This window comes from Aotus nancymaae, unplaced genomic scaffold (genome assembly GCF_030222135.1).
Source record: "Aotus nancymaae isolate 86718 unplaced genomic scaffold, 86718_ANA_hifiasm-v0.15.2.pri h1tg000021l, whole genome shotgun sequence".
Lineage (NCBI taxonomy): Eukaryota > Metazoa > Chordata > Mammalia > Primates > Aotidae > Aotus > Aotus nancymaae.
The window spans coordinates 9,144,611-9,158,604 of record NW_026988433.1 but is presented as its reverse complement, the minus strand read 5'-3'; the positions used below and the strand labels follow the sequence as shown (position 1 = coordinate 9,158,604).

The following is a 13,994-nucleotide window of genomic DNA, read 5'->3' as shown; positions in this document are numbered from 1 at the left end:
AGAGCTATCCCAGAGGAATGGTCAGAAGGTTCTGGAGGAGACCGCTGATCAGACCAGCCCGTGGTTGGGAGCTGTCCTCCCCGGAAAGTTTTCTGTGTTTCTTTCACCAGGTACGTGCAGCCCCCAATGATCAGCTTTGAAGCTATTTTTGAGCAGAGCACTCCAAATTCGCCCATCGTGTTTATCCTGAGTCCTGGCTCTGACCCTGCCAGTGATCTTATGAAATTAGCGGAGCGCAGTGGTTTTGGAGGAAATCGCCTCAAATTCCTTGCAATGGGTCAAGGTCAAGAAAAGGTAATTTGTGGCTGGAAGGAACTAGCTCTACATGTAGGGGAGGTCCCTGGTGTCTGCTAAGGAGGAGCTAACCTGGATTTAAGCTGAGTGTGCCATGCCACAGATAAGCTGGATGCATTTCCGAGCTAAGAAGCAGTCGTGAAATGTTGGAAAGGCTAGTTACGGCTCACAACCTCGTGTTGTGATCACGGTGCTGTGCTGGTTTCCTTTTTCCCCTTTTTCTTTTCTTTTTGAGACAGGGTCTCCCTCTGTCACCCAGGCTGGAGTGCAGTGGTACGAACATGGCTCACTGCAGCCCCCACCTCCTGAGCTCAAGTGATCGTCCTGCCTCAGCCTCCCCAGTAACAACTGGGACTACAGGCACATGTCACCATACCTGGCTAATTTTTTTTTTTTTGTATTTTTTTGTAGAGAAGGGGTCTCACCATGTTGCCCTGGCTGGTCTTGAACTCCTGGGCTCAAGTGATCTTCCCACCTCAGCCTCCCAAAGTGTTGGGATCACAGGCATGAGCTGCAGCGCCCAGGCTGTGCTGTTTCCAAAGCCCTTTCACACAGTCCTTACCTCCCTTAGTCCCTGAAACATCCCCGTTGTGGATCAGGATTATCATGCCCCCAGCTGCATGGCCAGGGGAGTGGGTTGAGAGAGGCTGAGCCCAGGACCATTTGGGACAGAAGTGGGGCGTGAATCCTCCTACCCTTCTGAGCCAGTGAGCTTTCTTTGCTGTGGTCCTGCCTCTCTGTATCACAATGCTCCCTGCTAGAACTCCCTATGAAAGTTCAGTACAATGTGAGACAAATCTCGCAGGAAAAGCCTGTGGGTCAGTTAAGTGTGACGGTCGCAGGCACGCGTGTTGGGGTCAGAGGGAGCTGACTGCCAGTCCCCGCTTTGCTATGAACTGTCTGCGAGGCTCTGGGTAAGCCCCTCTGCTGCTGGAAGCCCTGGGTGAGATGAGGATGGCAATACCCATGCTGGATGGTGCAGGAGGCAAGCCCCAGGCACGTGGGCCAGCTCTCTCAACCCTGAAAGAAGCTATTGTAACGTCAGCACTCATGTAAGTTTTAAGCCATTTCAGAAACCAAGACTTGCTGTGCGTGTTTAGCTTGTTTGTGCTTTGAATTACATTTGGGAGGGAACATGGTGATTGTTTTCCAGGCCTAGGCCCCTTAAGATGTTACAGTGGCCAGCACGGTCCCTACTTCCTAGTGGGCTTTAGCTGTTCTCTTGCGGCCCTTTTCAGGACTCCTCAGAGGACAGGAGTGACCATGTGGGAGAATTTGGGTCTTCTCAGGCCAGGGAGGCTGATGAGTGCAAAACGCTCACCCATCTTCCGGGCTGTGTGTGACCAGCTCAGTGCACCCATGGGGCCCATGGGGTTTCTAAAATATGGTTTCTTTGAAGGCTCCCCCTGTAGCGCCTGGATCCTTGGCTTTCTTCTGGATTCTGCTGGAGCTGGCCATCACCTTTCTGTGGGTGTGGAGTGGGTCTCTGAAGAGCACGGGGTTGGGTTTGAGTGGCAACTCACCCTTCTCCTCTTCCTTCTCCCCGGCACAGGTGGCCCTGCAGCTGCTGGAGACCGCGGTGGCTCGCGGGCAGTGGCTTATGCTGCAGAACTGCCACCTCCTGGTCAAGTGGCTGAAAGATCTGGAGAAGTCCCTGGAGAGGATCACCAAGCCCCACCCAGACTTCCGCCTGTGGCTCACCACGGACCCCACCAAGGGCTTCCCCATTGGGATTCTGCAGAAGTCCCTAAAGGTCTGCTTCAGGACAGACACCACCATGCCCACCACCCAGCTTCTCAGATCACCACCATTTTGCTGTGGGGTGGGGTGGGGTGCGTGTGCGTGTGTAGAAATAAGCAGTTGAAACCTCGTGGCTGAAACCCTTCTCAATCCCACCTCTCTCTCTCTTCAGAGGGAGCCACTGTCCTGGGTTTGGTGTCTGTGACTCCCGGGCCTATCTCTACCAATTCCGCATGTGTCCCTAACACTATCTGGGCTGCTGTTCATAACTTCATGGGCCCACCCGCAGCCTGCAGGACTCTAGTGCTGACGGCAGAAGTTTTGGGTGGTTTATATGCCCTATTTAATTTATTCTCCAGGGAATTCTTCTGGAAAGGTTTTGTGTCCTCTCTCTCTCTCTCTGGGGAGGCAGAGGGAAGACTTTACTTTCATTTTATAGTAAAGGATCTCATGGTTCAGAGGAGGTCAAAGACCCTTGACCCCGAGAGCTAGAACATGTCCTTTCACTTCTTAGCCTGGGCCCTGGACAAGAGGCTTTACCTGTTGGAGGTCTCGGACGGATGGCTCCATAAACATGAAGGGAAAGCCAAGAGCCTACGTTTTGCACACTCCTCGAAGCTCGTGGGCCTGCAGTTTCCATCACAGTTGGTTTTCTTCTCTTCTGAAGGTTGTCACCGAGCCGCCCAATGGGCTGAAACTCAACATGAGGGCAACTTACTTCAAGATCTCTCACGAAATGCTGGACCAGTGCCCGCACCCTGCCTTCAAGCCGCTGGTCTACGTGCTGGCATTCTTCCATGCTGTGGTGCAGGAGAGAAGGAAGTTTGGGAAGATTGGCTGGAACGTGTACTATGACTTCAATGAGTCTGACTTCCAGGTGACGGCGCTGCTTCTCCTTGGAAACAGCTTCCTTAGGCGGCCCGCTGCCGCCGACTTTCCTCCAGTTCGGCCACAGCAGGGTTGTGCCGTCCCAGCTGCCTTTTCAGAAAAGTATCAGAATGTGAACACGGTTTCAGTATAATGAGCGTGTTCTCTTCTTTTAAGGTCTGCATGGAAATTCTGAACACGTACTTAACGAAAGCCTTTCAGCAACGGGACCCGAGGATCCCGTGGGGCAGCCTCAAGTACCTAATTGGAGAGGTAGGGGTGCCTGGGACTCCTCTGCAGGTGCTTCTGGGGCTACAGAGCTGTGGCCTTGTGCCCCTGTTTTCCTCCGAGCCCTCAGGGCCAGCCTCTTCCGCCCTGTTCCCTTGGGTCTCTGTGCCATTCTCCCCGCTCTCACCGGTTGTTCTTTGTCCTAAGTGAGCTCTGTTCACACAGAGGTTCCCTGAGCTGGATCCATGGCTGGGGATTCAGGCTAGGCGTCCGCTAGCCCCTTGCCTCACCTGGCTCCATAGGCTGAGCTCACAGGAAGCTCTCCCGGTTGTGTGCACGTGGCTCAGGCGGTGACATCAATTCCGAAGACAGAAGCAGCTGCTGGCTTCTTCGGCTGTTTGTTCGATGTGTTCTGGGGACTGTGCCTGTGGCACAGGGGCTCCCAGCGCTTCATGAGGGCTGCCTCCTGCTTTGGGCCCTGTCCCTTGCGAAGCCAGCAAAGCCACAGAAGCCTTGTGTGAACAGTGGCCCCACAGACCATGCAAGTCAGCAGGGTCGGGCCTTCCAGCAGCCAGGCCGCAGGAGTCTGTGGCCCCGGACCCCCGGGATGCGCACAGTAGGTTCTGAGCCCCTGGCTGGCTCTCGGGCCCTCTAATTTCAGGTCATGTATGGAGGACGAGCTATCGACAGCTTTGATCGCCGCATCCTGACCATCTACATGGATGAGTACCTGGGGGACTTCATTTTTGATACTTTCCAGCCGTTCCACTTCTTCCGGAACAAGGAAGTGGACTACAAAATCCCTGTTGGTGACGAAAAGGAGAAGTTTGTTGGTGAGATTTCTCAGATACAAAAAGTTATTTTCAAGGCTAAACAGCCTTGAAGTGATACCATGCATTTCAGCTGGTTCCTCTCCTGGTAGGGGCCCCTCAGCTGGTCAAGTGTGGTGTGTTCGGCCTGATAGGTGGCTCGGCAGATGCCTCCTGGCTGCAGAGCTGATAGAGTGCATATTTCCCATCCTGGAATGATGGTCAATAAATCAGGTTCCACCTGGAAGGGCAGAGTGGCCATGGTGAAGCTCACTGAGCCATTTTCATAAAAGATGAACATACAGCTGGATTGGGTGTGATAGTGTCGAATTTTTACATTAAAAACATGCCATTGTCTGGTCATGGTGGCTTGCACCTGTAATCCCTTCTTTGGAAGGTCAAGAAGGGCAGATCGCTTGAGCCCAGGAGTTCAAGACCAAGCAAGATCCCATCTCTACTAAAAAAAAAAAAAAATTAAACACACACACACACAAATAAAAATAAAAAAAATTAGTTGAATGTGGTGTGAACACCTGTACTCCCAGCTACTTGGGAGGCTGAGATGGGAGAGATGCTTGAACCCAGGAGGTCGGGGCTATAGTGAGCTGTGATCATACCACTGCACTCCACTCTAGCCTGGGTGACTGAGAAAAAAAAAAAGTTGCCCTCTAAACAGTGAAAATTAGTCTTGCATGTCTGGGGACTTTGAGGCTGTGGGCCCTGGGAAAGCGAAGGTGGCTGGACAGTGCCACCTCTGCGGTGCTGTGATTGCAGAAGCCATTGAGGCCCTCCCTCTCGCCAACACGCCGGAAGTGTTTGGCCTCCACTCCAACGCTGAGATCGGCTATTACACGCAGGCAGCTCGGGACACATGGGCTCACCTGCTGGAGCTGCAGCCTCAGACAGGTAACTCTACTCCGGACGACTTCATTAGTTTGATTGGGGTTTTTTTTTTTTTTTTTTTTTTTGAGACGGAGTTTCGCTCTTGTTACCCAGGCTAGAGTGCAATGGCACGATCTTGGCTCACCGCAACCTCTGCCTCCTGGGTTCAGGCAATTCTCCTGCCTCAGCCTCCTGAGTAGCTGGGATTACAGGCACGAGCCACCGTGCCCAGCTAATTTTTTTTGTATTTTTAGTAGAGACGGGGTTTCACCATGTTGACCAGGATGGTCTCGATCTCTTGACCTCGTGTTCCACCCGCCTCGGCCTCCCAAAGTGCTGGGATTACAGGCGTGAGCCACCGCGCCCGGCCTGATTGGGGTTTTACGATTGCTCCTCGTAGCTCTCCCACATTGCTGATGCCTTTCCCCGAACCCGCAGGCTCAGGAGGCCCTGGTTCTGCACACAGATGCCTTGCTTTCCCTGAAAAGTGTCCTGGTTTTAGGGGAATCCAGCAGTGGCATCAGCCGCGATGATTATATTGGCCAAGTGGCCAAAGACATAGAAAACAAGATGCCCAAAGTCTTTGACTTGGACCAGGTGAGGAAGCGCCTCGGAACGGGAATCTCCCCGACTTCGGTGGTGCTCCTGCAGGAGCTGGAACGCTTCAACAAACTTGTGGTCCGGATGAGCAAGTCTCTGGCCGAGCTTCAGAGGGTGAGCCTGCCTCTCACGTGCAGATTACTGCCTAGACTGGTAGCACCTGGGCTTCTCACCGAGTCTTGCCCGATCGCTCTTGATTCTAAACAGGCCTTGGCTGGAGAAGTTGGAATGAGCAGTGAGTTGGACGATGTGGCCAGGTCTCTTTTTCTCGGGAATATCCCTAATATCTGGAGAAAGCTTGCTCCTGACACGTTGAAGTCCCTTGGAAACTGGATGGTCTACTTCCTGCGGCGGTTCAGCCAGTACATGTTGTGGGTAAGTGGCACATCACTACCTCTTCCCTGTCAACCTAGACTTCCTCAAACCACCTCCAATCCCCTTTCCATTCCCCAGCAGTAACCTCTGGTAAAGTTTACTGGGTGCTCTGGGAATGGTCTGAGATTCTTACAAGCATATCTGTATCTTTTGTTTTTCCTTTTTTTATTTTCAGGACTTTGAAGCATACTGTACACACCTGATTATGTTATCTAAGCGTTTATCTCGGCACTTACTCCATATTAGTACATAGAAAGCGAGCTTGTTCCTTTTTAGAGTGCGCCATTGCGCAAATGTTCCATATCCTTTCTCCTCCTTCTGTAGCCTAAAAATATGGTAACCGCCTACATTTAGGTGGTTACCATATTTTTTTTTTTTGCTAATACAAATAACATTCTGGTGCACGTCTATGAATATGCATGGGGTGTATTCCATGGGTAAATTCTGGCAGTGGAAGAGTTGGATCAAAGAGCGTGTGCATGTAAATTCTGCTAGCGCTTGTTGGATTGTTAGAAAAGACACAGTGCATGAGTGTTAATTTCCTCACCGCTCTGCAACACTGTGTACCTAACAGGTGAAAATCGTAGCTCATTGTTTTGCTTTGCATGTCTTTAATTATGCTGGGTCTGAGCGTATTTCACATGCTTTACAGACATTTTGTGTTTCTTTTTCTGTGAACTGTCTTTTTGTATCTGGATTTAATTTTTAGTGAGGTCTCCTTTTCATTGAAGTTTAAGAGCTCTTTGCATATCAAAGAAATTAGCCCTCGGTCTGCCAGTGTTGCAGATGTTTCTCCCAGCCTGTCGTAAGTCTTCACTTTGCTTACAGTATTTTTTCCGTAGAAAAGTTTTACATTTTTATGTAGTCAAACCTACAAGGCTTTTCTTTCTTATTCTGGGCTTTGCATTTCCTACTCCACGGTATGAAAGCATTCATTGGAGATGTGGTTCAGTTCTTTGATGGTTTTACTTTTATATCTAAATCTTTGATCTACCTGGAATGTGGCAGTCCAGATTATTTTTCTCAAACAGGCTGCCAGTTGTGCCAATGCCATCTTTGGCCACTCAGGTAAAACACGTCTTTTATCATAAACTAAGTTCCCAGGCCAGCTTTGCCCTGGCATTGGATGGCAGCCCCAGGCTCCCAGCACTTGCCCTCTTTTCTCCCCAGGTTACTGAGAGTGAGCCCAGCGTGATGTGGCTTTCGGGGCTGCACGTCCCCGAATCCTACCTCACGGCACTGGTGCAGGCCACCTGCCGGAAGAACGGCTGGCCACTGGACCGCTCCACCTTGTTCACACAAGTCACCAAGTTCCAGGATGCAGAGGAAGTGAATGAGCGGGCGGGACAAGGTACGGTCAGCTTGTTAGGGAGCCACAGCTGCTCACTTAGGATTTCTCTCCCTGAGCCACCTCCAAGTCAAAGGGACAGGCATAGTGTGGGCCACAATGGGCCAGGCCATGTTTGAAAGCCAGCCTGCTGCAAAGATTTCCTGTGTCTGCGGACTGCCCGTATCTTAACACCTCTGAGGGTGAATACAGAAGTTTCTCTTCCACTTTCTCCGTTGAGACCTGGGGTCAATGGCAGGGGAGACCTGAACCACGTTCACTCTGCTAGTTCATGGGAAGTGGGCTCCTAGGTCAGAATTAGCTCTTGCAAAAACCATCAGGTGGCTTTCCTGTAACCCTTGACAGGGACAGGGGCATGGAGCCACCAAGCAGTGTGGAATAACTTGGCTGGAACTTGTAAATTATGCCATAACTTCACCTCTTGGACACTGGTTACTGACTGTGCACATGAGAGCTGGAAGCTGCTGTTTCCCGGGGTCATGTTGTCTTAGAGTTAACTGTAAGGAACAAAATCTCTTTTGAGATGGCTAGTGGTAAAGATGAAGGGACTCTCCCAGGTCCCAGTGGCAGGGGAGCTGGCAGGTGTCCGGGCTGCTGCCCTCTCTGGGGCCACATGAGCGTGCTCCTCTCTCTGCACGTCTTCTGGGTCCTCCTCCCTGGAGACCACTTTGTGAGGCTTCGACTTCCTCCTTGGAAGCCACTTCGGCTTGCAGTGTAGCTGGGGTTGCCATGGTGCCCATTCTAACTCTGGTAGCAGCCTCGGGGCCCAGGGTGGTCTAAGTGTGTATGCCTTGATGCCTCATTCCTGGGGGAGAGGCCACCACCCCGCACCCACTTCTCTGGGCCACGGGGGAGGGCTATGGGGTCTCCTGCCTGGGCTGCTCCTCCATAGAGGGACGGTGGGCAGGACAGAAGTGCTGGAGGAGGGCCTGGGCTGTGTCCCGGTGTGCTGGGGAGGAGGCCAGCCAGTGGCCTGTGTGTTGCTGTGTGTGTACCTGATAGAGCCACTCCTGGCGGGCCGTGGATGCTGTTTGTATCCAGGCTCTCCCCTGTGTCTCTAGGATGCTTTGTCTCAGGACTGTACCTGGAGGGTGCTGACTGGGATATAGAGAAAGGATGTCTTATCAAGAGCAAACCCAAGGTGCTGGTTGTGGACCTGCCGATCCTGAAGATCATCCCCATTGAAGCCCACCGCCTCAAGCTGCAGGTGAAGGCCCAGTCCCTCCTCTCTGACACCAGGGACCTTCCTCTTCTGACTGTAGTTATGGCTGAGGTGGTTCCAATAGTCCTGCTTTTTCAAACAAGGGTGCCTGAGCTTTATGGGCTGGGGGAGTCTTGGAGCTGTGATAAAAGCTACAGAGAGCCGCTTCCCGGGAAAGGCACGCGGTTGCGCATGTGCGTGGATGCCGATCTTTCCACAGGCGGCAGGCTCAAGTGGCAGTCCTGTGGTCTAGACTAACCAAGGGGAGACTCCCTGCCCTCTTGTGAAATGCTGCAGATGTTGCCTGAGTCATAAAGTGGTTTCCTCTAGTGTGGACAGCAGATGACTTCTGCTCTGCCTGGGCCAGGACCCACTTTTAACCAGTGTCTCTGTGTGAAGCCAGGTCCAAGTGAAGCTGGTGGAGGATGGCCCTGCGAAGCCCTGACCCCGTGTGTGTTCTCAGATGCAGTCTTGCATGAGGGCCCCCTGCCTGTCAAGTACTTTTAAGACTGCACCTTCACCCCCTCCACCCTCTCTCCAAGGGGGTGTCTCACCTGCCTTTCCCTTGCAGAATACCTTCCGGACCCCTGTCTACACCACCTCCATGAGAAGGAACGCCATGGGTGTTGGCTTGGTCTTTGAAGCTGATCTCTTTACCACGAGGCACATTTCTCACTGGGTGCTGCAAGGAGTGTGCCTAACCCTGAATTCTGATTAACCTTTGGGCGAAGAAAACTGCTTCATGAATTCTGAGTCTGGGACTGGTCAGGAAGAGTGACTGGGTCTGCTGTCATTTCTTGGGGCCTCTCAAGAGGCGGGAGAGGGATTGAACTGATTTTTCATTTGAAATCGGCCATTTAAATCTCCTTCCATACAAATTAACCTGAACGGTTTTGTTTTAAGTACTATTTTTAAAGGAATCTATATAATCAACAAGTAAATATTGGAGGGTATTTTAAGATGTGTGGAGTTTTCTTTTCCTTCTCAGAGAACACTTGATTAGGCGAAAGTGCCTGACATGCATCGCATTGGCACAAGTGAGAATCCTAATGTAAATTTCCAAAGGTGTGTTTTTTGCCATCCTGGTCTGTTTCAGCAGACGCACCTTTTTGGCAAGAAGGGCTGATGATGTCAGGCACAGAGCAGAAGCGGCCAGTCACCTGCAGCCACTTCTCACCCTTCTAGAACTCTCTGGCCCTGGCTCCTTTGGCTCTGAGCTGCCAGGGTGACTGTGAGGCTGTTGATCTTAGTGTTTAGTTCCTGCACCAGATTCTACCCCCAGCCTGCCTACGTCTGTGTGGGATCAGGTGAGGACATGCAACCTCCGGGACCAGTGGTCACTGGGCACCTCTTCCCTCTGTGCACCACGAGGCTGGCCACCTGGAGGTGAGGGGTGGCTTCACTCCACGAGGGAGGGCAGGGGCTAGCTCGGGCAGCGCAGTGGCGGAGGCCATCACAGGCAAAAGCAGCTACCCACAGAGCCTCAGGAGCACAGAACATTCTCAGGACTAGCTGTGGGCAGGGAGGAGCCAGGAGTCGCCTCTGGGACCTGCTGTTGCTCCCCCTCTGGCAGTGTCCTCCTAGCCCTCAGGTGGTTTAATAAAAGACACAAAACAGAAGGAAGGCAGGTTTAGAAAATAAAGTTTGTTGGGATCTTAAACATTTTGGATAAAACCAACAAAAAATATGAACACACGTTCAGGCTGTGGTGCTGTGAGGAGTAGCGTCATCTTATTTAGTCCCTCGAGACACACACGGGTGCTCAGTGATCGGTGCCGCCCTGGGAAAGGTTGGTCAGGGGGTGACAGGGGTCTCCAGGAGGGAGCAGGGGCTGCTCGACCAGGCTGCCCTGGAGCCCGGGGATAAGATCAAGGTTGGTCTGTGTTGTTCTGACTTGAGAATGAATGAGGCATGTGACTATCTGGCGTTGTGAACATCAGGAGTGAGGCAGCTGTGGCCTGGGCTTTGTCCGCAGCGCACTTAGGTTACACGGAGCGAGATGAGGAGCAGGCGACTCGGCACACAGGCGTTTGGGCACAGCAGTTAGGAAATACATACTCTGCAGCAGGGGCACGATCGTATTTTGGTGTCAAGAGGGCAAGAGGAGCGGAAGGAGAATTGGTCGGCAGGTGTGAAAAGAGTTTGGCATGCATGGGAATGAGACGGAAAAGGTGTGGCTGAGACTTCCTGGAAGTGCTCACAGTGCGTGGACAGCGCGGGCTGGGCCTGGCGGGCTTCACACAGTTCTGTCCGTCCCTGAGTGCTTCCTCACCACCTTGCCTCCGTTCACCTGGTCGACCGTCAGCGTCTCCACCTCAGGCTGGGCCTGCGGCGGGGCGGCGTGGTGGATCCGATGCGCCACCCCGACGTGGGCCTTATGTGGCTTCTCGCGGGCCGGGCTGTGCTGCTCGCTGCTTCGGTCGGAGGCGATGGGGGGGATGACGAGGGGCCTCTCTTTGATGAGGTGGACCTCAGCAGACTCCCTGGCCAGCAGAAATGGGGTGGGGTCGGGCATAGCATCCACCGGTTCCCGCAAAAGGAGTTTCCTGCTCTCTGCCCCGAATCTGTAGACCTCTTCAAATTCTGGGTGCAAGGGGGCCGAGAGGCTCTTTTTCATGCGGCGGCGAGGCGTTTCGGGCAGCTTGTCTTTGGGGGGCGCTGGCTTGTAGCTGGCCAGCACGGGGCTCCCCGACGGGCTGGCATCTGAGGTCCCGCTGGAGCTCATGAGCTTCTTCTTGGCGGCGTGCAGCTGGGAGGTCAGGTAGGCGATGGTGCCGGCCCGCTGCTCCAGCTCGCTGGACAGCAGGGTCAGCTTGTGGCTCTTGGCCTTCAGCTCCTCCAGGTACTTCTTCTCCCGCTCCTTGATGGTGTTCTCCAGCACCGTGATCATCGCGTTTTTCTGCTCCAATTCTTTCAACAACTCAGCATTTTCCTTCTCTTTCACTTTCAGCTGGACTTCCAGTTCTTCACATCTTTTCTTTAATTCGCTGCTTCTAGAAGTCCCGTCTCCTACAAGAATAAGCCAAGGAAGCAGGTGAAGAACTTATCAGACTGAGGCCGAGTGGCGAGGCCTCTACGGGGCAGGTGGACCTTTCTGGTAGAGGGCCCTGGTTAGGCTGGTGGGGGCCATGCAGAAGGCAGGGCTATGGGGGCTCTGGAAAGGCCCCTCCCATCCCCAAGGCAGAGAGAGCAGGGCATCTCTGAGGCCCTTTCCCCTTAGTTCTCTGGCTTACTACATAAAAGATAATGTCTCCAAACCTTAAAGATGCTGAAGTTAAAACAGGCAACTGCAGAGTATTAGACCTCACCATACACTTAGGGTTAAACTGGCACAAATCCCTCTCTCTGCTCAGATGGCGTTTATGAAATGCCTGCTACATTCAAAGCACTGTTTGAAACTCAAATGTAAAAAGAATTCTCCATGTCTATTGCATTAAAACTCTGATGTTAAGAGGAGAACGGGTGTGGAGCTGTCACCTCTGCTCTGCCACTGGCCTCCTCTCTTTCTCTCTCTCTCTCACACACACACACTCCCACTTTCTGCTCAGAGAATGAGCTGTCCTCCTCTCTGTGGCTCTTGCCCTTGGCCCTTTGCTGCCCCTGCCCTAACACCTCAGGCCTCCTCCTGCTGTCCCTGCCCTCACCCAGTCCTTCAGCAAATGCCAGTTGCCTCCTTCTCTGCTCCTCTGGCAACCTGCAGTCCCTGGTCACCTCATGTAGCACCCCTGGCTCCCAACCCTGGGTCACTGTCCTGCTCCTCCTAACACTGCCTGGCTGGCCAATGCTCCTTGTCTGGCCCCTGGGAAGTTCTTTCTAGACTCTTCCTTGCCGGTCTGGAACTCACCTTGAATGTTAACTCCTGGCTCAGTGTGTCCTGAGCACCACTTCTCCAAGTGAGGGGCTGTGAGACACACCCTCAAGTCCAGAGGGCTGCTCTGCTTCCCGCGTTTTGACTCTCCCGGGAAGACTGGATGGAGACACTGCACCCGCCATCCCAGCCTCTCCCCTCCCTGAAGGTTTCTCTCTGCCGGCTGCTCAGTGGACTCGTCCCCTCCCTGGGCCCTCCCTGCTCTGCAGCCGGCCTTGGTCCCACCTCCTCTCTGGTCTTCCTTTCAGTCCATCTGTATTTAGGAAGCTTGGTCACCCCTCTAAATATTCTTCTCCTCTGTTCAAAATGGTTCCTCACTGCCTAATAAAATCCAAACTGCCGGATGCCTTCCAGTTCCTCAATCTGTCCCGAATGTTTTCTGCTCCCACAGAAAACATGACAAATCAAAGCTTCCATCTCTCCCCAAGCCACCACCTCTTGTTCTGTTTCTACTGTAACCTCCATCCCTGACCTAACTCCAGATGTGCACACCATTTCTCTGTATCCACTCCACCACCCAGGGCCTGCCTAGACACTGGATGCCACTAGACGGCTTTCCCGGGCCTCTGTCCCGCCTTGAATTTTCCCCACCTGCCTGAGCGAGCAGCAGCTCTGCAGCATGTCCTGCCAGCCAGACTCTGAGCTTCTGAAGGCCCATGGCTGACTGGACTGGTTTTGTGCTGAGCACTGCAGGTGATGGGCGCTCCTTGACTTAGCATGGGATCATGTCCCGAAAAATCCAATGTTAAGTTGAAAATACCGTAAGTCAAAAGTGTGTTTTTGGTATTTTCAGCTTACTGTGGGTTTATCTGGACATATCCGTGGTAAAAAGTCGAGGAGTGGACTCAATGCGTATTGCCCCATGTAGTTGAAAAATTTTAAGTTGAACCATTGCAAGTCTGTATTTTATAAAACGTGTCCATGGGTGTATATCATGTGTAATGTCAGCAAATGACCTCCCTAAAAAGGACGCATGCAATACTACCTTTCATGAGGTCTCTTTTTTTTGCCAAAAGGAAAATGGATCCTGAAACACAGTTTCAGAGGTAAAGAGGGGGACAGACACAGAAACATATGACCCTGTAGACACCGTAAGACCCAGGAGCCTGGCCATCTGGGCTGAACCCGTGCAACCTGAAATGCTGACCTGGGCCCAGCATCGGGCCTGGAACCCACTGTCCTTCCCCCAGGGCCTGTGGGACAACCACCCATGCCTGTCGTAGGGCCTTTGCTTTCAGCCCACACTCAGGTGCAGAGTGGGCCTTGGCCTCCTTCCGAGGAAAGGCTGCAACCCAGACCTTCAACCACATCCCTGGCCTGTGTGAACATCCTGAGATTTTCTTCCCCCAGGCAGTGCTGCAAAGGGCTAACAGATGTTTGGAACCTTCAGGAACAAGGCTCTCCCTGGGCTTTGCTCATGTCCTATGAGGGGCAGCTGACTGGGGCAGGCCACAAAGGCAGAAGGCCCTGGTGTTCAAACCGGAAACTCACACCTGTGGGGCATCTGTCATATGAAGATGCAGGTTCAGGGATGTCAAAGAACTTGCCCAAGGCCCCACAGCCCCTCCAAGTCGGGGCTCACTATGCATCACTCTGGTTCTTTTGGCCACAGCATCCTGAGAGGCTGTTCCTGGACGGACATCCTCCTTATTCTCTTTCCTTGAGAGTAATCTAGCTGTGTGCAGCCTTGGCTCCCAGCTGATGTTTGCTGGCCCAACTTGAGTGGGCCGTCCTGTGGGAAGGAGCTGGCGCGACTGATCCTCCATCCCCAGCTCTGGAGAG

The 13,994-nt window shown here is 52.9% G+C and overlaps 2 protein-coding genes across 7 annotated transcripts in view; one reads left to right on the top strand and one right to left on the bottom strand.

Annotated features, from left to right (window-relative positions):
• Window positions 1-9,297, top strand: part of DNAH10 (dynein axonemal heavy chain 10) — a 177,505-nt gene extending 168,208 nt beyond the window's left edge. Inside the window, exons 69-79 of the mRNA XM_064379606.1 lie at window positions 111-294; window positions 1,847-2,047; window positions 2,702-2,911; window positions 3,079-3,174; window positions 3,791-3,962; window positions 4,713-4,844; window positions 5,323-5,534; window positions 5,628-5,795; window positions 6,966-7,146; window positions 8,205-8,350; window positions 8,916-9,297. Of these exons, the coding sequence (XP_064235676.1) occupies window positions 111-294; window positions 1,847-2,047; window positions 2,702-2,911; window positions 3,079-3,174; window positions 3,791-3,962; window positions 4,713-4,844; window positions 5,323-5,534; window positions 5,628-5,795; window positions 6,966-7,146; window positions 8,205-8,350; window positions 8,916-9,062 (1,849 nt within the window). The 3' untranslated portion in view covers window positions 9,063-9,297. The remainder of the gene's footprint in view (window positions 1-110; window positions 295-1,846; window positions 2,048-2,701; window positions 2,912-3,078; window positions 3,175-3,790; window positions 3,963-4,712; window positions 4,845-5,322; window positions 5,535-5,627; window positions 5,796-6,965; window positions 7,147-8,204; window positions 8,351-8,915) is intronic.
• A 671-nt stretch (window positions 9,298-9,968) lies between these two features.
• CCDC92 (coiled-coil domain containing 92) overlaps window positions 9,969-13,994 on the bottom strand; it is a 33,676-nt gene continuing 29,650 nt past the window's right edge. For all 6 annotated transcript variants that reach the window (XM_021669967.2, XM_012447138.3, XM_012447141.2 and 3 more), the window contains exon 4: window positions 9,969-11,353. In XM_021669967.2, the coding sequence (XP_021525642.1) occupies window positions 10,581-11,353 (773 nt within the window). In that variant the 3' untranslated portion in view covers window positions 9,969-10,580. The remainder of the gene's footprint in view (window positions 11,354-13,994) is intronic.